This window comes from Thunnus maccoyii, chromosome 24 (genome assembly GCF_910596095.1).
Source record: "Thunnus maccoyii chromosome 24, fThuMac1.1, whole genome shotgun sequence".
Classification (NCBI taxonomy): domain Eukaryota; kingdom Metazoa; phylum Chordata; class Actinopteri; order Scombriformes; family Scombridae; genus Thunnus; species Thunnus maccoyii.
In genome coordinates, this window is record NC_056556.1 from 19455220 (window position 1) to 19479302 (window position 24083).

The following is a 24083-nucleotide window of genomic DNA, read 5'->3' on the forward strand; positions in this document are numbered from 1 at the left end:
CAAGTGGTACCACTGCATGTTTAGTCCTGGCAGATAGACAGGCACTGAGATGAGAGCTTCACTGCAGCTGCACTGTCTGATGCATCGTCACTGAGGGGAAACAGAGTAGTTGTGTGCACATCCACAAAACATCACTGGGATAGGTGCTGGATACAAAGAACAATTGAGCTAGGTACAAGGAGTACCTACTCACTGTCTTTTTTTCTGCAAGAATATTTGTCAATTACAAACGATAATGGATGTATTGTATCATTATTATTTCAAAATGTTTACAGGTTACAGAGCAGAGAGATAATAGAAAGTTAAAATCAAGTTTTGTTTGTTTCTTTACAGTCAATGAAACTTCCATGAATATAACACTGGACAACCCCTGAGATCTGTAAAATAACCTAATGGACATCTGCTCTTTGCAGGGCACATACATAGGTTAGCATTTAATTCTTAAAATGTTGTATAATATATCAGTGAAAATGTGTCTGTATGAATGGATTATGAGATGAGGGGTCCTAAATAAATGCTGTCTAAGTGTAATCTCTGAGGTAACTCATTTAAATTGGTGACATTAAGATTTGGCCCTAAGCACAGACTTATGAAAGGCCTCCTTCTTACTAGGGCACTACAAACCCCTGCATTATTCATTTAGTATCTGTTTCTATGATATTATATAGATTAACCTGAACTTAAAGTTCTCTTGTTTGTTCAAATGATTTGTTTAATGCTGGTAAAGAAGTCATTTCCAAAGCTTCCTGCCACAGCAGCTGGTATGCAAGTGTATTTTAAGTGTCACTTTACAATACAGCTAATGGCTGTAACAAAAGCCAAAATAACAATTTCACAGTCAGAATTACATAGTCAATTATAAGAGAGTGAAAATAAACAGGTTTTCAGTCTCAATGGTGTTTGCTTTCATTGATTGTATATGGTCATTTATTCAGAAAAACAATGTTTTTGCCTCCAACAAATTTATCTTTGGAATAATAAGATCCATCATCCTGTGGTCTTAGTGTTCTGTACATGGAACAATCTTAGGTCTGAGGAGCTCTGCCAGGTATGGAGACACTAATCTATGAAGAGTTTTGTAGTAATAATTAACAGCTTTACAGCCTGACTGGGATGAGTCGGTGAAATGAAGTCAGAATCGGTGTTATATGAACAATCCTCAATGCAGAAGTGCTGTTCCAAAAGCTGAACATGGTTATGTCTCTGTACGGGCCGGACGTCAACTGGCATTTTTTTGAGATGTTGCAGCAGGAGCATGCAGAGCAGTTTGGGGCTGCTAAGCTGGCAGTTGTGGGGAGTTGTAGCCTCCATACAATGCTTTCAAGTGTAGATTCACTGGTAAATAAAGAAGGTTCTTGAGGCTCTGCATAGAATTTTCCACAGCATGCCTGCAAGAAGAGAGGATTTCTGTAATCTCACTCCAAAGTCTTTGCTCGGCCTTTTTGTGGTCACCGCTGGGTCGAGAACCTCCCAGTGGTGGAGAGGGCCCTCGTCATCTGCCTGGACATGACAAAGTACGTTGAGGCAGTCACAATGAAAAAGCCAAAGTCCTTTTCATCCCGGCCAAGTTGCATTTCTTCATGGCAGTCTCACGAAGCACAACACCTTTCCTCACCAAGTACCAGACTGATGAGCCTGTGCTGCCTTTCATTGGAAACAACCTGGCTGACCTGCTGAAGATGAGGTGAATCTTTTCATTGAATTAGGAATATGATTTTTAATCTCTCCTCATTTACTGCTAGCCTATAGCACTATAGCTGAGAATGACTGAAAGATTATTTGATTTAATTTATTTAACTCTTCAAAATGATTGATTGATTTAATTTATTTGATAATGTATAAAAATAAATAATAAAGTTGTTTCACAGGAATACAGACATTTACATAGCCTACATTTAAAAAACTTTGATGATTAAAAACATAATAAAGCCAGATGACTTATTTCCAATGTGGCCCCCTAAGACAATGATGGTTATTGAGTATTGTTAACTTATTTTTATTCTCTATTAATATGTTGGGTTTTTTTGTCTTTGCAGAGTTTGTTGAGGCAATTCACCAAAGATAGAACTATTCAAGATGTCACACCTCTACAAATTGTCTAGATTCATGTCACCGACAAGCAGTCTAGGGTTCATCCGAGAGCTGTTGATATTGGCATTGGAGCAGAGGCTGCTATAAAGGTATTGTGGAGAGAATTATGTATGATCAGAGGTGTGTGTGTGTGTGTGTGTGTGTGTGTGTGTGTGTGTGTGTGTGTGTGTGTGTGTGTGTGTGTCATTCTTGTGGAAATTACTTGGCCTTTCTTCTCACTGGGTCAGCTGGCAGGAAAGAGGAAATAGAGGAGACCATTTACTTAGGCCAGCTCCTATTAACATCCTTAGGAGCACCAGCAGCAGAGTAGACCCGTTGCAGGAGAGCTTTCTGTCCTCCAGTTCAGAAAGGAATGCATGGAGGGTCTTTCTAGAATGAAGAAGAAGATTCAGGAGAAGAGCCCCTTTAATTACCTGATGGTGAGACAAATGACTTGTCTTAACCCAGCTATGATATATTCAGATCCAGACTTGTGCTAGGGCAAACTGAAGTGTCTAGGCAGAAAGTTTCTCTGAGACAAGCAGTTGGCAGGAAGAACTGCTGCCAGTACATAATTATTATTACATTATTTTTATAATTAAGTCCTGACATAGGAAACATTTAGGCATACAACTCATTATTAGATTATATTACTTTTTCATTCACTCTTTCCACAGGTGATCTGATCATCCAGGAGTTTTCACAATCACTGTCCCTGGAGGTGAAGAATGAGGAGTTCTTGTCCTTCAAGCCCATGGAGAAGTGTATGCAACACTGAAGTCACAAGCTACAAGCTGCAAGTTACAATCACAAAGATTGGTCAAACCTACAGTCAATCTGTCCAATCAGAGGACAGATGGTTCGGTTGCATTCATTCCTGTTCATCCCCTTGTAGGTCCTGAAAATAAAAATGGATGACAGTGCAGGCTCTCCCACAACCCAGGTGGGTTTAATTGTATTTGAGGATGCTAATGTGTTGTCTTGTAGTTAGTTCACTATTGTAAGGCAACAAAGCTCCAAATGCATATTTTCAAGTTCAGGAAGGCTGCTATATGTACCCAGAATAGAACAGTAATGTAGCTTTAAGATGTTAGCAAATGTCCACTAGTGTTACCAAAATAGCAGCGAGGAAATTTTCAAGCTGAAGGCAAACCAATCGCTTGGCCGTATTACATACGGTTGCTCTGCCTTAGCATGCTTGATTAAATAATGTAAGCATTGCTAGGCTAACCATTAAAACATGCTTCTGAGAAAAATTGTCCTGAGCAAGCTATTGTATCCCCAGATGGATCAGCAGTTGACATTATTGCATAACTATGATGTTGAACCTTTATTTCTAAGATTGTTCTAAATTATCCAGTCTTCCCTTGTGCCAATAAGTAAATAATTCACATTGTGTGTAGTTGCTAAATACATTCATGAGAAGCTGTGCTATTATACCAGACATATCTGTAGCTTTGGATGACCTAATAATAACATCCATTTGCTAGTAGACATGAGTTGTCATTCTCATATTTCAGATGCTGAAGGAGGCCAAAGAATACAGCTCCATCCTGAAAGTTCAGAGGGCCATGGTAATAAAATGAGTGTTATCAGGGCCTAGGATGCCACAGCTTTGATCCAGATGGCCAGATGATCCACATCAGCCTGGTTTGCAGTCTGCTGTGCCAGCCTTGACCACTCAGGAGCCATTGTAGAGACACAGATCAGTAGGAGGCATGACAATGTATGAATATGTATCACTGACTCCACTGCTGTGCAAGAGTTGATTGTTACACTTAAGTAATACATACAAAATATGCGTATTGTTCGTCCAGTTAATCCATTTGGCATGAGTGTCAGTTGTGGTCAAACTGTCAGTGCTGCTTTCTGAAAACAGAAAAGTAGCCAAGTATTTCATAACAATACAGGCTACATCTGTGTATCATTAATGTTTCCAAACACTAACTTTTCTTTTTTTTCTATTGGCATGTAACAATTCAATATGTGGATTCTTTGAGATTTTTAATTGTATTTTTTTCCAGAGGCCACAGACACAGAGGCTTGCCCCTGCATCAGATGAAGACCACCTGTGAAGTATCCACAGTCACCACATCAAATTACATATCTGCCATATTAAATTGCCCTCTAAATAGCTGTTCATTTATATTTGTGACTTTTAAGCCAGGATCCTCAGTGGCAGGATCATCAACACCCTCTGCATCGTTATCCACAGCCTCTGCTATGCTCCTGTCCACTGCTCACACTTCCACTGGACCGTTGACTCGTAGAAGCACCCACAGGGATGAATTCACCATCAGCTCTACCTGTGCCAAGAAACAGAATAAGATTAAAATGCAAACCAATCACAGCGCAGAAAATATAATCAACTTCCTGCTAATTTACTCGCTTATTGTTACCATTAACCTTACCTAAGATAACTGCTAATGCTAATTTTTGCTTATTAAGCAAGTCAGCATGAACCTGATACTATCTTTGAATTTACAATGAAGCTTCTGTAATCCCACAGGCCCTAGACTGTAGTGATGTGTGAATCATGAACGAATCATTCGAAACTCGCCTCCTTTTACTGACTTGGGAGTGACAAGTCCTCGTCTCCATTAACTCCTACCTAATATTAGTTAGTAAGTGAGAACTGCAAAGGTGTGGCACGACAGCATGTCACTATTGTGCAACTCTTATATTTTCTGTTTTTGTGGAGATGTATCAAGTTAATTACTTGATTGGGTGATTCCCCAGGCTCTGGGTGACTGACTCTCTTTAGTGAGTGACTCATACAAACTTGAGTTAGTAAAAAGAGTTGAAAATCTCATTTCTACTAGACTGTCCTAAATCCACAAAATTGACTATATACCATGAACATTAATATTCCACTATTATTCCGACTATGACAATATTCCAAATTTGATACAGGTCATGTAAACAGCATATTCCATTTGGATATTCCAAAATTAGGCCTTATTCTGATTGTACCATTTTCTGACTAACCTCTTAAAATCCACCGGGTTGCCAGCGACCCACTTAAGCCAGTTGTAAGCGGTAGCATCACACAGTAATGAGTAAAAGCTATTGGCACAATTTGGCCAACTGGAGATAACGGTTCGGGGACACCAGTGACACCACAAACTAAAAGCTGCCTAGCTCCCATAAGGTTAGGCCTAGAGGTCTGGAAAATACAGGTTGAAAAGATGTAAGAGGTATTGGTGTTCTGCATAGTTCTGGCATAAGGCATGTCCTAATTATTGTTATTCAAATATGACTCATTATAAACAAGGACCAAAAACACTTTTTTGAACCTTATTTGAACTGATGTAGTTTTGATTGTGTTTTAGCCACATGCTAAACAAACACATTTCCAGAAACTAGAAGATGTCACTTGTCAAATGAAGCCTAATACATGCATCTTGGCCTTACAGTTATTCTGTTATAAGCTTTTCCATTTGGGTGTGCCAAATAGGTTAAAATTCTATAAAAAGGGTGGATGTTAAAGGGTTAAGTGCTATTGTCTTTTTCAGAATAAGGGCAAAAATCTCTGCCCTCATCTCTCAAGCACTACTCATCACACAGCTCATAGCAACTAGCTAAGCTATTTTTTTGTTTGTATTTTCTTCCTTGGTTGTATTTTACCTTTATTGTGTTTTATTTTATCATTTTTTATAACACACTTGAATATTTAACTTTGTTCCTGGATTGTGGTTCACTGACAGCTATTGCTAGCTTGGCTTTGAATTTGTTTGTAGCCTGGTGGCTGTGGGAGTTGCCAGCTTTCATTCTCACAGTCTCAGCTAAAAGAGGGCATCTGCTGCTTGCAGGAGGAACTCAGGAACAAGGATAAACTTATTTTAAGTCTTATAACTGTTGCTGCCACCCAAGCCAAACACATATCGGGCCTTGGGTGCGTCAAGTATCCGGGAGTATTGCCTAGCATCAGCTTCTGATACCAGCCTCCCATGGATCTGAATCCTTTCCATGGAAAGCGAGTGGATTCCACCTGTCGACCTGTCAGTTTTGAGTGAGGAACTGTGCCTCAGACTTGAAGCCAAACCCAAAACCCAAGCTTGTTCTACCCCAGAGCCTTGGACCTTGGTCAAGGCAAACATCAACAGGGTAAGCATTTCCCTCATATGTCTCCACCTGAGCCTCTTCAGTTGGAAAACAAGTTCCAAGCTTTGGAGTCACTGGAGGGACTTCCATCTCCTGTGCGCCCAGGGTCCTCCACTTTCAACCGTCTCGGTCTCAGTCGTGCCCATCTGGCCTAATTTCTGCTGCTGCTCCCTCCGTGGCTCGCTCTCCACATGCTGCAGTGGAGTGCCCCCTGAGGGCTGCCATCGCCAAGGCTGGCCAGTCCTCTTGCACCTGTTGGTCTCTGTCCCTTGCCTTGGCTGGTGCATGGCTTCCTGCTGTGGTTGTGATTGGAGACTCCATAACCCATCATGTAGCTGTCTCCACTAGTAAAACATTTTGCTTCCCAGGTGCTCTTGTTAAGGACATGACTGCCTTTACTCTTCAGCTCCTGGAACAGGACAGCTCAGCTTCTGCTGTGGTTGTTCATGTGGGTATCAATAATATTCACCACAAGCGCTCGGAGGAACTCAAGAAAGACTTTGTCTGCCTGGTGTATAGACTGCTGCATTCTGGTAAGCAATGCATAATATCTGGCCCGCTGCCTGCACCCTGTTTTGGTGATGTAAAATTCAGGCATCTACACCAATTCCACACCTGGCTCAAAGGCAACTATAGCAGTAGAGATATTCCCTTTGTTGACAGTTATACTTCTGATGCATGTAACTGGGTTCACAGTTATCTTACTAGACTTCTTACAGAACTCAAGCAATAGTTGCAGAGAGTCAATCTGGTTTCCTAAAAGTTACAAGAGGGGTATCACTGGGCTCAATACTAGGTACTATCCATTTACATTGTACATAAATGACCTGGGCTCAGTGGTTAGCAACAACTCTATTCATTATTATGCTGATGACACACTAATTTACTCATTGGTGCCCTATATTTTGTCTAATTTAAGTTAGTTCAAACTTATTTTTTGGCTATTCAAAAGACTGATCACACTTAAGCTTTTACTAAATCCAGATAAGACTAATTACATGCTCTTCACCAGATCCCAAATGAAAAATCCTCTAAATCTTAACATTAGTACAGTATCTGGGGCTCAAATTAAAAAAGTCCCATGTTATAAATACCTGGGTATCTGGTTAGATGAAAAATTGCCTTTTAAAACTCATGTTGAGGAACTGACTAAAAAGCTTAAATTAGGTTTCTTTTTTAGAAATAAACAGTGCATCTCTTTTAGCAGTAGGTTCCCAATTTTACAGGCAACACATCTATCAGTGCTTGACTATGTAATTTACATGCATGCTGCTGCCCTTACCCTCAAACCCCTTGATGCTGTGTATCACAGTTCTCTTAGATTTATTACAGGTGACAGTTTTAGAACCCATCATGAGAAGGTAGGGTGGACATCACTTACCACTCAAAGGGAACAACACTGTCCTTTTTTAAATTTATAAACCCATCCTAAATAAGCTACCATTTTATTTATCATCACTTGTAAGACTTAGAACTATGGGATACTATACTCGTTCATAAGAATGCATTACCTTGGATATCCCATATATGAATAAAGAACTGGGAAAAACTGCATTCACCTATTTTGCTCTTCATAGGTGGAATAAACTTCAGGACTCCCTTAAATTAGACAAATTTTTATCCCTAGAACAGTTTAAGATTCTGTTGAACAAGGTTTTATATAATGAATGCTCTTGTTTTTCTTAATATGACTACTTTGTCCCTGTGTAATGTACTTATTTTATTGTATTTTTCTTTGTGTTTTTTTGTATTTTGAAAGTCATTTGTCTTGTGTTTGTGTTGTATTTATGTTTTGTATAAGATTGTTGATTTTACACTTTTTACACTATATGTGATATGGCTTGTTTTGGTTGTGTATTTGTAGGACACAATTGTGAATGAGAACTTTGCTCCCAGTTGGTTTCCCCTAGTTAAATAAGGGCTATCTATCTATGTCTTCAGTCTTGGTTTGCCTTCAGCTTGAAAAGTTCCTTGCCAGTGTTGATGCTGCTACTTTGGTAACGCTAGTGGACATTTGCTAACATCCTAAAGCTACATTACTGTTCTATTATACATACATAAAGCAGCCTTCCTGAACTTGAAAATAAGCATTTGGACAACTGTGTTGCCTCACAATAACAGCAAACTAACTGCAAGTTTAATACACAGCATTTTAGCATCCTCAAATACAATTAAACCAACCTGGGTCGCGGGAGAGCTTGCACCATTATTCATCTCTCAGACTTTGTGAAAGCTCACTGTTGAAAATATTCCTACACAAATTTTAATTACACATACACAAAATATTTATACAGCTACAAAAACTTTTTACACATGTGCAAATTATATGTGTGCACAAAAGTTTCTCACACATCCACAAAATATTTCTACAGCTGCAAATTTTATTACCCATTCACAAACCGTTTCACAAGCTCAAAATATTAATGACCCTTATTTGATTCCATACAGACAGAGCCACAAGGAGAAGTTGGCTGAGCTCAAGAATCTGGATGAACAGATTGTGGCCAAGGGAGCAGAGCTCCGGAAACTGTAGGCTCTTGTGTCTAGTGACATTCACTGACACACTCTCACTGCACAACAAGAGTAGATTGCTGCACTTTCTGATCCTAATCTCCTGCATGTAATGCCTGTTATTTTTTTACCTGATTAGCTCCAGTTCAAATAGGAGCTTTGGCGACCAAAAACGCTATGTGAGGCCATAAAGTGGAGTCGGGGCTCTTTATACGACAAATACACATCTTTATTGATTATGTTATTGGAGTACACACAAACACCTCACAAAGCTATTGTGTATTAAATATGAATGTGAGTATTATAATAAAATATTTTATTAAATTCAAGCACTTAGTAAATAATCCTTAAAATCCAGACTGATTTTCCATTATATCCCTCATACTTTTGCCAATATGGCCTTGAAGTTGGCATTAAATTTCATTCTAAGTGGTAATAAAAAGGTCTTAAAAAGTCACACAGACACACTTTTGAGCCACATGGCATGCCATATGTTTCAACCGCTGCAGTACCAATCTTTCCCTATGACAGTAAAAGATTCACTAAGGCTCACAAAAACACTTCCTGGACACACACAGTGAAATAAAATGAAATTAACTTAAATGAATTTAAAAATAAAATCAAATTAAATACTGGCCTGTGAAGAAAGAGTGTGTGTCTCTCAGTTGGGACAGTAGCACTTTTGTTTGTAGGGACAGGCACTGATGTGTATTTGTTAATTTGTTTAATGTTCTGTGTGTTTAAAAAGTGTTTAATGGTCTGTATTTTCAGTAAATGTTCAATGTTCTGTGAGTTAATAATAAAATTATTGTTGAAACTCACTGAGTCATTGTTGGTAATTCCACCCTGTTGTGCTCCTTTACACCCTGTTAGTCAGATTTTTTTTTTTTAAATAATCTAACGACTATGGTAAATGTTTTTCATGTTTTTATGTTAATTTGCAGAGTTAAATGATTAACAGCATACATATGTTTGTGTGTGTGTGTGTGTGTGTGTGTGTGTGTGTGTGTGTGTGTGTACTACACACTATTCACATATAGTATACTTCCACAAATAGTGGATGGATGTGTCTAATGTTAGTATTCTTGTAATGTCAGCACGGTCACAGTTACACTCTAATCTGATGAGATGGAAGCAGGGAATAGTCTGACCCCTATCTCATTCACACACTGTCAACCATCACAAGGTCATCTTCACTGATTACACTTTATCATATGACAGACAGATGCTCTGTGGTTGGCTGGTAGGAGGAGGGGAGAGGCGGGACATTCCGTCTGCATAAGGAGCAGGGATGTCCCTCTGTCATCTGAGCTCTGATAGCTTTGTTCCTGTCACACTCTGATGTCATGCACATGATAAGCTGCAGCCTGTGGGAACACACACACACACTCACACTATTACATACACACACACACACAAAATAAATAAATAAAACCATTTTACTGACATGCAGAGTCACACTGTTCATGCTAAGGATACTGCTATGACATGTCCAAATGACTATTGTGAAAAAGGTCAGTATGGAAAACAATCTTTGCACGGTTGTCAGCACACTCACCTCACAGCAAGAACATTCAGGGTTCAAATCCCCCAGCCAGTGGAGCCTTTCTGTGCCATTTTCAAGCTTTCTGGTTTCCTCTCACAGCTAAGTTAATTATTTTAAAGAATCCCTCCAGACATGTTTTAAGATGTATGTAAAATACTCCACTTTGAATTGTCATTTGTGTGTGATTCCCTAGAGCACTGGGTGGGCATCTAGGGCACCGCACTCAAATAGTTTAACTCCTTCCCAAAAAAGAGAATCTTTTCAGTTTCTTTTGGTGGATCGTCATCTACCCCTGCCCTCTTCTTGTACGGTGTTCCACATAGATCAGTGTTTGATGTGTAGGGAGGTTGTATGGGTAAGTTAAGTTACAGTCCAGACTTTTTGGAGGCAGAGGGGAGAGAGGGGAGAGAGTTCAGCATTCTGACAGCCTGATGGAAAAAGCTGTTAAACCGTGTAGTGGAGTTGGCTCGGAGGGTCTGGTATCTTCTTCCAGATGGCAGGAGACTGAAGAGACTGTGTGACGGCTTGCAATGCTGGTGGCTTTGTGGGCTAGGCAGGTGTTGTAAATGTCCAGGAGGGAGGGGAGTGAGGCACTGATGATCTTCCCAACTGCATCCACTATGTGCTGCAAAGTCTTGCAGTTGGAGGCAGTGCAGCTCACCGAGGACCAAGGTCCTCAGTGTGGTGGTACTTGATGTGTTGTTGCCGATCCTTACTGATTGCGGTCTCTCAAGGAGAAAGTCTGGTAACCAGTTACAGAGAGAGGTATTCAGGCCCAGCAGGTCCAGTTTCCTTATCAGCTGCTGAGGGATGATGGTATGATGCTGAACTGAAATCTATGAAGAGCATTCTCACATAAGAGCCTTTCATGTTCAGGTGGGTGAGGGCTAAGTGTAAGGCAGATGAAATTGCATCATCAGTGGACCAGTTGGCACAATATGTGAAAGGGGTCCAGGGTGGGAGGAAGGATAGATTTTATGTGGTGCTTGACTAGCCTTTCTAAGCACTTCATAATGGTGGAGGTCAGTGCAACAGGGCAGTAGTCATTGAAGCAGGATGGGGGTGACCTCTTTGGCACAGGTATGATGGTGGTGGCTTTGAAGCATGTAGGGACAGCAACCTGGCTCAAGGAGGTGTTGAAGATGTTCTGCACATTCTTCCAGCACATAACCAGGTATGTTGTCTGGACCAGCAGCCTTGTGGGCATTAATCATAGAGAGTGACTTCTTCACACTGGCTGGGGAAAGGCACAATTCTGTGCAAGCGTGTTGTTTAATGCTTCAAAACATGCAAAGAAGTTGTTGAATTGGTTCAGCAGAGAGATGTTGTTCTCACAGGACTGTGGAGGTTTGTAGTCAGTGATGGTCTGGATCCCCTGCCACAGGCTCCGTATGTCTCTACTGTCTTTGAAACGACAGGTTATCTTTTTGGTGTGCAGGCGTTTGGCTTTCCTGATTCCACAGGACAGGATGGCTCTGACTGTTCTCAGTTCAGCTGCGTCACCAGTTCTGAAGGCAGTGTTCCAGGTCCTCAGCAGTCTGTGAACCTCCCCTGGTTAGCGTGAGTGGTGATGGTCTTAGTGACAGTGTATTTGGTGATGCACGTTGTCACAGTCTCAGTGTACTCCTGTATATCAGTGACTTGGTTGTATGTGGCTGCTTGCTTGAACATGGCCCAGTCAGTGGTGTCAAAACAGTCCTGGAGAGCAGAAGTGTATCTGTTTGTGAACCAGTTTAGTGACTTTCACCCATGGTCTGTATGCTCGCTTTAGCATGACAGTGATGTGCTCAGAGAGGCCGAGGTGGGGGAGGGGTGAAGCCTTGTATGCTCCTTTGTGGTTTGTGTAAACAAGGTCCAGTGTATTATTTCCCCTTGTAGGAAAATAAACATGCTGGTGTAGTTTTGGTAATACTGACTTTAGGTCAGCATGGTTGAAATACCCAGCAAGAATGAGAAATCCATCTGGATTGGCTGTCTATTTCTCACTGATGGAGTTATACAGTTCACCAAGTGCCTTGTGTCTGTTTTTGTTATTGAAGGTGGAGAAGTCCAAAAAGTCAAGACCACCATTTTTGCAAAAATTGATAACTACAGATTTTCTAATGCAGTGTATACGATTTTTCCAAAAAAGAAAAAAATAAATTAAATGGCAATTGGTCAAAGAATGGTGTTCCTCAACCTTGGTATTGATTCTACAGTCTCTGGAACTCTTCTGGAGGGATGAACACCAAAAAGATATTCCCTCATTTGGTGTTTTGATGATGGTGGTGGAGAGGACGGTCTAACATATCAGTCCAAAATCTCCCATAGGTGTTCAGCTGGGTTGAGATCTGGTGACTGCAAAGGCCATAGCATATGATTCACATCATTTTCGTACTCAGCAAGGCATTCAGTGACCCCTCATGCCCTGTGGATGGGGGCATTGTCATCCTGTAAGAGACCACTCTCATCAGGATAGAAATGTTTCATCATAGGAAAAAGGTGATCACTCAGAACAACTTTGTATTGATTTGCAGTGACCCTCCCCTGTAAGGGGACAAGTGGACCCAAACCATGCCCCCCAAAGCATAACAGAACCACTGGATCCCCTCACTGTAAAGAGAAATAATTAAAACTGACGGCCTTAACATTAACCTATCGTATTGTTGAGTTATCAAGGACACTGTTGTTTTTTTTGTGTTGTGAAATGTTAAAGATATCATTAAAAGAAAACCTTAACACAGTGACAGTGAGGAAAATACTTCCATGCGGCGTCATCCAGTACGCCCACTGGACTGACACGGACTACTGACTGTAGGCTACTGATAAAATTAAGATAAAGAAGTAAAAAAGGCTTTAATATCTTGTGATTAAATGTTGAGTAATGTATGTTATAGATAAAAAAAAGAATAACAAATAAGAAAAAACAATACAGCTTCTGTGCTCCCGAGTCCCAACTGACAGAAAAAAAACATGGTGCAGGCACGAAAGATATTCCAACTGAAATACATTAGTTTGAAAATCATGCTGAGTGTCACAAAAAAAGGAAAATTTGTGTCCATGTACACAGATCTGTGGATTAAATTTTGTGACTATTTCATGAACTGCCATGAGACTGGGTTGGAATATTAGACCAGGATTGGCTTCTAAACCAGTTCTGTTGTCACAAAATCATGCTTGTAAGCACACACCTTAAACTGAGATTTTCAAGCTCTGCACATACATCATTCTGTACAGTAGTAGTAGGCAAATAGATAAATGAATCCAGCCCTGCAGAAAAAATATTTGGACCCCTAAAGACCCCGAAAGTTTTTACTTTCATAGTTTACATCAAAACTTTTACATAATTTTTCTCAAACCTACTGTAGATAACAATAAACACAAGGCTCCTGTAAATCCCAATTATTGTAATATAATCTTGTTATATCTAATATTGCCATCACAGGCGGAGAGGCAAAAAACAAAGGATGCACCAAACTATTTAAACAGTGAATGGTGCTGAAATGAAGTCTAATAAACCTACCAGAGTTTAAAGTTTAATGTGTGAATTCCACAACTTTAGCCTATGCAGCTATAACAGATTTGTTCTTCACAAACACAAATGGTTGGCAGTTGAACAGAAATAATGTGTTGATGCCATTTTCTCCTTCAGATACAGTAGACCTTAACAGTGTTAAAAATCTATTTTATTATTTATTCTATTATACTTAACTGAATTAAAAGAAATAAACAAAACATATAAGCCTGCCTTTCAGCTGCACCGTTTAATGGCCCCGCAATGGAAAATCCTGGACAAACTGACCCATAGTTGAACCTAATTGCTGACCACTGCTGTACAGTGTAGGATAAAGTCCCTGCATGTTTCGAATGCAGACAGCACAAGCCTCAAACAACAGACCAGCTCTTTCTTCAACACCCAAGGAATGTTGGCCCATAAAGTAAGGAACCCCTCATCTCCTGCATGGTCACCAAACCAGACCACTGACCCAAACAATCTTTGATCCTTCAAGCTACAAGAGCCAGCAAGATAAGAAGACTAATTCACACCCCAGTGTGAATTGATAGTACCATTTGGATAAACAACCCCCACCTAAGAGCCAGTCACACACAGAGACAAGCTGGCACCAGATTTGATCCCACTGTGGATTTTGATTTTCAGGACTTGAGTGACTGTCTTATCTGAAGCCATTTTTGCTGTTTTTGGGCTGTCTGCTGTTTGCTGTTCTGCTTGCTGGTTCTTCTTGCTTTCTACCATGCCGGTGGAAAACTTGCAGTTTCTTAATATCTGCAGTTCTTGCAGATATTAAAGCTAAACTGTTCATTCAATATGCAAATTCTTCCCTTTACTGCAACAGAACACACCTGAACACAAGAGGGCAGGACTGCTGCATCAGTGTAGAGGTCTGATAGAAGCATCTACCTCTCCAGATGGAAGGATTTGCATTTAGGTGGTCATCAGTTACAAATGAATGTCATTTGACTTTAGGACCGCAACCAATGATTACTTTCATTATCAATGAATCTGTTGATTATTTTCTCAATTAATGGATCAATTGTTTGGTCTATAAAATGTCAGAAAATTGTGACACATTCTGACAATTGTGAAACATGCCAATAACTGTTTCCCATAGCCCAAGGTGACATGTAAATTTGACAAAGGGCTGGTACAATAGCTCCTGGCTGACCATTTATAGAAGTAGGTGGCCACTGCGGCTGCCAGATGTGTAACCTGTTTGTACCTAGCAGCAGCCTGGACATGGTAATCACAGATGTCATATCTAACATCACAACGTGTCCCAGTTTATCTCTGGTCTTTCCATTTTGTCAACTGTTTAATAATTTGGATTTTTTTTTCACTTTACAAGTTGATGATGAGCACCAGAATGCTCCATTAGTTTGTTCTCTGTGAGGCTAGACCGTCTCATTTGTGGAGGTGAACTGAGCTGCAGCAGGACTGTCTGTGTCTGAGGCTGAGGAGGAAGGAGAGCTGGATGATGCAGGGTGCTCCTGTGGGGAGGCAGGCAGCGCTGGCACTGAGGCTGTAATGAATGTAACTGGTGAGTCAGATCACTGCTGACTGTCAGCAGCTTGTTAACACATCAGCAGTACTGGGAATTGATAGCAACAGTGATGCCATAGTTTGAGGCCACTGAAAGTGAACCTCCAACAGATTCTGGTTTTACACAAAAGCTTGCTGTTGATTGATTCCCACACAGTGTCCCAGATGTAATATATCTATATCCAGAATGTTTAACTAACGTTTATTCCATTTTTATTTCAATATTTCATTCAAAGCATTACTGGTAGAATGGCTGGAGATATGACACATTCATCACTATATAGGCATATTCATTACCAGCGTGTCCTCCCACTATTGCTGTTTTCATTACAACCCACAATACAAATGTTTCAGTGTTATTCTATATAGCAAAAAATAACAGATTCATACTATTAGATCCATATTTTGAGGTGAAAAGCTTTTGGTCTCATGATTTAAAGTAGTAAATTATTCTGTTGCATTGCCCACTGATGTCCTGACAGCAGCAGGATTCAGTGAGCAGTGCAACCTGGGAGACACTGGAGACAACAAGCTGAATCCAGAGCAGCTTAGCAATTATAAATGCACATGGGGCCACTGATTATCTATGGACGACCTACAGTGTTGTGAAATGAGTGATGCAGCCCGGAGACCAGATCCAACAGACCTGATCACTGCAGGAGAGACTCACTGAGGCCTGTGTGCCACCTTGCATCACATACTGTATGTGACTAAATCAATGCAAGGAAATGTGTTGTCTGTCACATCGTAACAGAAATTAGTAACAGAAGTTCCTCTTTGATATCAATCAAAGATAGAAGTAGACAAACATAACAATAACAAAATAGAAAGAGTAGAAACATCACAGTAAAATAAGTTATAATAAAATAACTATTATAAGTTATAATAAATAATAAAACATTAGGTCATTTCAGAGTTGATCTGTACTTCTCATAATGTAATCTAAATACCACTGAAACTGTTACAGAAATTAAATTAAAAGTACCACTAATACTGTAATAATAATGAACTAATACAAACTGAACACTTGCAGCTTTCAATCATATCACATGATCTTCATCGGCAGACTGACGTGGATAAAGTCCAGTGCTCTGAAAAAATAGAACATGTTCTGGGTAAACTCCATCTGCTGTTGAAGGTCATGTGAACCCCGTCCTCCAGAAATAATATTTATATACGCCTAAATTGTTTTCTTACTGGCGTTGTGTTATTGAAGGCAATGTCTCATGCTTCACTCCAGATTTGTTCTGTATCTGCAAGATATTTTGGTGGGAAAAAATGAAATATGTTGTCATTGAACATTTTACTCATATGGTCAGTGCCAACATTTTTCCAACTTGGCAATGATGTTAATTAACAACATCTCCTCATTGAATTTCCTGCAAAACACATTTGCCGTTGCAATTTAGTAGCATATAAATGTCATTTGTAGGAGACAGGATTGGACTGAAAGCTCCAGAACAGCAACTAAATGGACCTTGATGTGATTGTTTTATCAACTGTTGTTGATATGAACAATGAACTTTGAAACTAAAATAAACACAATGTGAAATAAGTTAGTGATCAACAAACTGAAACTGATCTGAACATACATTAAAGGGGACATATTATGCTTTTTGTGGTTTCTGTTACTTACTGTAATGATGCCGGATATCTACGCTAAACATGGTCAAAGTTTCAACCAAATGCTCACTGCAAGTCAAATGTCAGGGCTTCAACCAGCTCTGAACGCTTTGTTTTGTGACAGTTTTTTCTACCTTGCTGACGAGCCAACATCAGCTCATTGTGCATGCTCATAAAAGGCCTGTTGTAGCTAAGATTTTTCCATGTGTTGTTTGTGTTGTCCACTCTCATATTTCAGATCAGGTTCCAGCTCAAACATGTACAGATGGATTTCAGGGGTTGACATCTGGAGTAAAGAACAAGAGAAAGTAGTGAAATCCTACTACTATAGTTTGTTTCATGGTTTGTTGAAGTAATCTTCTAAAGCTAACCAATTAGAACAGAGTGGGCTCTTCAGGAGGGCCTTAAAGAGACATGAGCTAAAACGGCCTGTGTCAGACAGAGGCTGAACTGAGGCGCTGCATGAAGGGTCAGTATGAGATAAATAAGTAGTTTTATGAGCTGTAATTCATTCAAAGATATTCCAGTATACCCCCAGATTAAAAATATAGACCTGGAAATGTACAGAAAGTGTCCTTATAACCATGCCTCACAAAATTGATTTTAGTTTCTGCTTAGTGCTTGCATTAAATCTGGACACTCTGAAATAAGGGTATTTCTTGTCAATTCTTTCACTTTCATGGCAACTGGACTCAATTCTAACACAGATTTCTCTCTACATTCCTATCACTGCAGTGCAAAAAAGTGACTAATAGACATTTCCATGTAGGATGAATTCTGCAAGTAAATATCAACATTTTGAGAGTACCCCAAATATTACAAGACAGTCTGTCAGAGAACGCTCATCCCTGCCATTAGACTGGAGAGTTTTTGAGTTACACTACTTGAAATAAATTTGCCAACCGGGCTGTAACAGATTTCCCTCCACACCAGCCACATCAACAAGTGAACTGTGATCCATCATTTCATTACTTCTCTGTCCGCTCACCAACAAGCATCAACAGATTAACTCTAATCTCATTTACAGCAGCTAATCTGACCAACCTCACAGCACACACTCAACAAGAATAACACAAACATACTGTTTACACGAATGTCATATCTTTCCTGTTGAAACAGGTCTGTCCAATATATAAACCCATATGCTCTTAATTATAGACATAAATCAGTTTGATAGAATAAGTGAGGTGGGATTATTGAATCTGTCATGACTTTATTGGTTGGAGTGCAGTTATGACTCTTGCAGCATGAGGTCACCACTGAAGAGGGACTGTATCCCAGGAGGTTTCAAGAGCCCAGTTCATGTGATTGTGTTACTGCTAACATTAAGTACAGTAATGCATGCACTCGTACTATAGTACAGCAGTCTTAATCTCAGGAGATCTGACAATGCTTTATTCTACAGGTCTGTATTTCATAATCATTTTAAAATCATTTTTAATTAGTTTTCTGGAATGAAACATGCAGTTTGGGATGTTCAGTTGGTACATGTCCAATGAATTGGTAGACATTAATGATCTGGTATTATGGCCTTTTTGACTCAATTTTTATAAATACTGAGTCTATTTTAAATATATCTGTGACATTTTATTCACCAAAAGTTGTTCAGATTTCTCTTAATCCATCTTTCCTTACCATCCAGATTCTCCTCTGTCTTCCAGAGGAGAATTTTTTAAAGTACAACAGTCATATCAGCTAAAACATTTATGCAGAAACTGTAAACTGCTTTGTAACTGAATTAGTTTGTGGTGGGATACTAGTTAAATTGTAGAATTGAAAGAACAGACAAGAAAAAAAATACTAATAATTTCATATTTACACAAAATAATTAAACTACTATTATTATTCTGTTGCTGGGACATTCTACAGGTAGATGCAGAGTGAAGTTTGGTCTGCAAACATTTTGGAGATTTAGATGTGGCTAGTTCTCTTTAGAGCTTATTTACACACATGGAAAACTTGACACGGTGATGAAACTGGTGTTGGACAGTGAAATAAGCATTTAAAATCCACCACTGAAGAGGGACTGTATCCCAGGAGGTCTCAAGAGTCCAGTTCATGTGATTGTGTTACTGCTAACATTAAGTACAGTAATGCATGCACACGTACTATAGTACAGCAGTCTTAATCTCAGGAGATCTGACAATGCTTTATTCTACAGGTCTGTATTTCATAATCATTTTAAAATCATTTTTAATTAGTTTTCTGGAATGAAACATGCAGTTTGGGATGTTCAGTTGGTACATGTCCAATGAATTGGTAGACATTAATGATCTGGTATTATGGCCTTTTTGACTCAATTTTTATAAATACTGAGTCTATTTTAAATATATCTGTGACATTTTATTCACCAAAAGTTGTTCAGATTTCTCTTAATCCATCTTTCCTTACCATCCAGATTCTCCTCTGTCTTCCAGCAGGCTGTTTCCAAAGCTATTTACATAAAATTGGCATTATTGACCACCTTCTCCGATTTCCACTAATAAATGAATAATGAATATTTTGCTTTTACATACTAATTATCTTAAACTGGGCTTCTTCTTTCAAGGACATTAGTGTTTGCCCCATAATTAGTGCCAAATTATTGAGTTATTTTCTAGTTAAAGTGTTACCATGTAATCGTAACCTCCTCAGCTTGGCTGGACCCTCTGGTTCCTCCCTCAACTCATGTTGAACTTGTCAGCCAAGCACTGTCTAAACTGACAAAACTTACTTTTAAAGGCCATGCACACCTTCACAGGTGTTTTTGGTTAGTCTGATTGATGGGAGCTATATGTGTAATTACTGTAACATGTGCAACAAAGCTGACAGAAGAAAACACTTATATGGGTGAAGCAAGAGAGTTCATGTTTTTAAATTGAAGTTGAGATCCCAAGTTACCAAAGATACCAAATTTTCGGGTTAAACTTCCTGGTACTAGAGTGTGTGTGTGTGCGTGTGTGTGTGTGTGTGTGTGTGTGTGCGTGTGTGTGTGTGTGTGTGTGTGTGTGTGTGTTTGTGTGTGTGTGTGTGTGTGTGTGTGTGTGTGTGTGTGTGTGTGTGTGTGTGTGTGTGTGTGTGGTATAGCAATGGTTTCAAGGTGATTTTGACACCGATTTGGTTGGATCAGGTTCTGGTACTCCCTCATTGATTCCAGGTTGTGTTTCTGCTCTCTCTCTATTGAGTGGTACTCAATCATATCTGTCCTGTAGTCTGTAACATTTTGGCAGCTCCTATTTGGTGTTTTCATTTATTTATTTATTTTATTTACTTTATTTAACTAGTTAAAGCACTGAGAACAACTTCTCTTTTACAATACTGACCTGGCCAAGATGGCACAGCCACAAAAGAGGATTACAAAATGACAATAAACAGTATGTAACACAGGAATATCTATTTACAAGCATAGCTATTCACAGAGTGTCACAACAACAGGAATATATGAACAGTGGTGAAAATATCCATAGAAACAGATGGTAACAATTAGTAGCAGTCGCAAGAACGCACAAGTGTATTGATCAGTATATTAAAGAAGCATGGCAGTGTGATAAAGTTAGTGAGGTGAAGGTTATGTTGAATGTTGCAGTGTGCTCTAGTCAAAGGGAGTGGCATGTTGGAAGGATTTGGAGCCAGAGTTAGTGTGGGTTAACAGAACCTGCGGTGAGATGAAGTTGTTGGAACGTAGACTGTAGATAGACTGCGAGACAGAGATGAGTTTAGTAAGATATATGGTGGTGTGTCCGATCAGGGTCTTGTAAATAAGTGTATAACAGTGCTTTTGATGTGCAGTTTGGCCAGGAAGTGTGTTGTAGAAGCAGAGTAGTAAATGGTGCCACCACAGTCAAAAGGTGGTAGTATGCAAGATTTAATCATGGGGATTTTGGAATTGTGTGTGAGGCAGGATTTGTTCCTGTACAGGAAACCAAGGCACGATTTCATTTTTTTTTCGGAGTTTATGGATGTGTGTTGAGAAATTGAGAGAGTCATCAATCCAGAGTGTAGTGGTGTAAACACACAATAGGGCCTTTTCTATATTCTTCAGCTGTCATTGGACAAAATCAATAAAAGTGAATTTGAAGAAGACCATAGCACTGACCGGTGTAACCAGAGTGTGTGTTCTCTGCACGTGGACTGTCACACCTCTACCTGAGCTGTTCATTTGCTCTCACTTTCACAGCAGTGCAGGTTCTCTGAGCTCAGAGTCCAGGTTAAAGCTTTGGAGGCTGCGGGAAGCATTTGAAGCAGAGCTCAGATAAGCTGAGGCTGCTGGAGGATTGTCCTGCTCTGTAGGTGGAGTCTGATGTCTCACTTTAGCTGTCCACACACTAAGAGGATTTACCCAGACTGGAAGGGATATAAATAAATAGGTGGCTCCAACTCAAGTCAGTCCTTTTTATCTACCCAGTCATACTTATACTGTATGTCTATATATATATACCCCCCTGAATATGACTGTAAATAACAACATTCCACCAGTAACAGAGCCAGAAACCACTTGATCCCATCAAGCATTTATAAAACACATAAATGATTTGCAGCAGGGGACACATGTTCATATGTCCTTCTGCAGACATGAGTTATGCACATGGAATTATTACAACTCTCATTAGCACTACAACTAAAATAGTGTGTTTTTGTTGCTTCTGCACATTAGTTGTGTGTGCTCGTGTAAGCACTGCAGGCTGGTTGTGAAGAATTCTGCACTGTTTATTTCTGCATTGTTTTCTTCTGCTTTTATAGTATGATATCATATATGGTGTCACTGGTAATGGGGTATTTGCCATGTGTGGACCATGTCACTGATTTATTGTTATTGCATATGTTCTTTTTCTGCATATCAGTTTCCTTTTGGATAAAATGAATCAAGTCAAGACATAATGGTGCAGCTTCCCTTTTCATCCTATTGAAACCATTCTGAATCACAAATACCTTATATTATTATGAGGACTTTATCATAACATGCTGTGCTGTTTGTAAATTTCAAATGTGTTTTTTTCTGTCCAGACAGACTTTGCTTTTCATTCATTTCACTACTTTATGAAAACTAACTGCCTTTTGTTTTCAAAGTTAAATTATCATTGAGCAATTTGATTTTTTTAAGTACAGCAGTCATATCAGCTAAAACATTTATGCAGAAACTGTAAACTGCTTTGTAACTGAATTAGTTTGTGGTGGGATACTAGTTAAATTGTAGAATTGAAAGAACAGACAAGAAAAAAATACTAATAATTTCATATTTACACAAAATAATTAAACTACTATTATTATTCTGTTGCTGGGACATTCTGCAGGTAGATGCAGAGTGAAGTTTGGTCTGCAAACATTTTGGAGATTTAGATGTGGCTAGTTCTCTTTAGAGCTTATTTACACACATGGAAAACTTGACACGGTGATGAAACTGGAGTTGGACGGTTAAATAAGCATTTAAAATCCAACAAAGGTAAGCTGTATCATGATTTCATATCCAAAATGTGTCATGATATTGATATGCTGTATCTGGCTGATTCTCAGCTACTTTTGTTTAAAGGCATAGAAAACAATGTCTCCTCCCTCCTCCTCCCCCTCCTCCCCTCCCTTTATCCTCTGTTGGGAGGTGGTGCAGAGTGGATGAACAGAAGGAGCTCCTCTACAGCAGGGGAAGATCTCATCAATAGAAAGCATGACTGTTTTCTCCTGTTAGAAGACAGATATCACCTGTTTCACAGAACGATCTACATACTTTAGCAGATCTCCTGACAGTCTCATGTCTGATGTGAACGAGGGAGAACAGACAAGAAGCAGCATGGGATTAATGCAGAGCTCATCGTGACTTCCCCTCACTGTCTGCACTGCTCATCATCATCATCGCTCACATTCAGGTAAACTAAGTTTACATAGTAGATTCTGGCCAGTGTTAGTGTTTCAATATGAAGAAGGAGAATTAGAAACTACTCTGAGTCTAGAGTTGAACAAGTCACACAGGACTGAAAATTCTAATTTAAGCCGTTGTAATCTGGGAGAAAAGGATTTGAGTTAACATGCTGAGCTAATGGGACTAAACACAAACAAGAGTCAGCTGTCACTTCACTATAGTCTGCTGTTAATGAAATCAGCAGGACTAATATTGAATCATCATTTTGACTGGTATGGATGTAGGCACTACAACTGAAGGGCCTTTATATTCAGTATATGTATGTTTGTTACAGGCTGGACAGAAAACCAAATATACAATACTGTAAACTATAAATACAGGGACTATGAATAAAGGGACTTTGGCACTAAAAAGACAGTAACATTGAAAGATATCTGCTTGTTTTGACTCATTTGGACGCTGAAGCTTCATATTAGCTGCAGATAAACTTTTAAATACATTTTTGCACAGAAGGAGGACTGTGGATTTTGTCCCCCATCACTTACGTCATAAATGCATTATGAAGGGATCTTCTAATGGTCAGTATGAACAGGAGGAATGATTACAGCAAGAAAAACATGTTTCAATGTTCATTTGGGCTCCTGACTGTTGTTTTAAGACACGTGAAAAATTGTGAAACCAACTTTTAAGCTTTGTTTGTACAAACGTGTGTAGTATCAAGATTGACTTTATTTGTAATTTCAATTGTTAGAAATACAATTAAGATTAAATAATGTTTCTTAATGACCAGAATATAACTCTGATAAAACATAAAAGCATTAAATCTGACGGTGAAAATCAAAACCAGTAGAGAGACAGACTTAATGACTAAGACCTGGGTGTTTTAATTGATTCAAACATGTTGGAGGTGCTTGTCTTTGGCATGGTTGTTACCAAGCAGAGCAGCCCAGAAATCATTATTCAGTCATCTCCTGGGGACTCTCAATTGCTCCCAAGGCAGCTGGGAGCATAAATTACCAGGTGGAACAATGCAGAGTAAAGCAAAAGTTGAATTTACCTCATTTATAGCAGACATTTTGACTTGTCAAATACAGGTACTAAAAACATGATCAATCACTGCAGTGCCTTACAATAATTCTAGAATGGAGCATTGTTAATGTTATTAGTCTCACCTGTGCTTTGTGTGTGACACACTTGCCTGCATGATACTCCAGTGTTTAGCAGAGATGACTGAACCAAACAGACATTGTCTGCAAATAGCATGATGCACATATTGAATGAGCATGTGACAAATAAAACCTATACCACATCAGTGGTAAAACAATAGTCATGGAATTGAAACATGTTTTTCTTGCTGTAAT

The 24083-nt window shown here is 39.3% G+C and overlaps 1 protein-coding gene across 1 annotated transcript in view; it reads left to right on the forward strand.

Moving 5' to 3' along the window:
- The first annotated feature begins 1580 nt into the window (after positions 1-1580).
- The window catches only part of LOC121891640 (cyclic nucleotide-gated cation channel alpha-3-like), a 30684-nt gene continuing 8181 nt past the window's right edge, over positions 1581-24083 (forward strand). Inside the window, exons 1-4 of the mRNA XM_042404134.1 lie at positions 1581-1684; positions 8623-8703; positions 11312-11405; positions 11670-11791. Of these exons, the coding sequence (XP_042260068.1) occupies positions 1581-1684; positions 8623-8703; positions 11312-11405; positions 11670-11791 (401 nt within the window). The remainder of the gene's footprint in view (positions 1685-8622; positions 8704-11311; positions 11406-11669; positions 11792-24083) is intronic.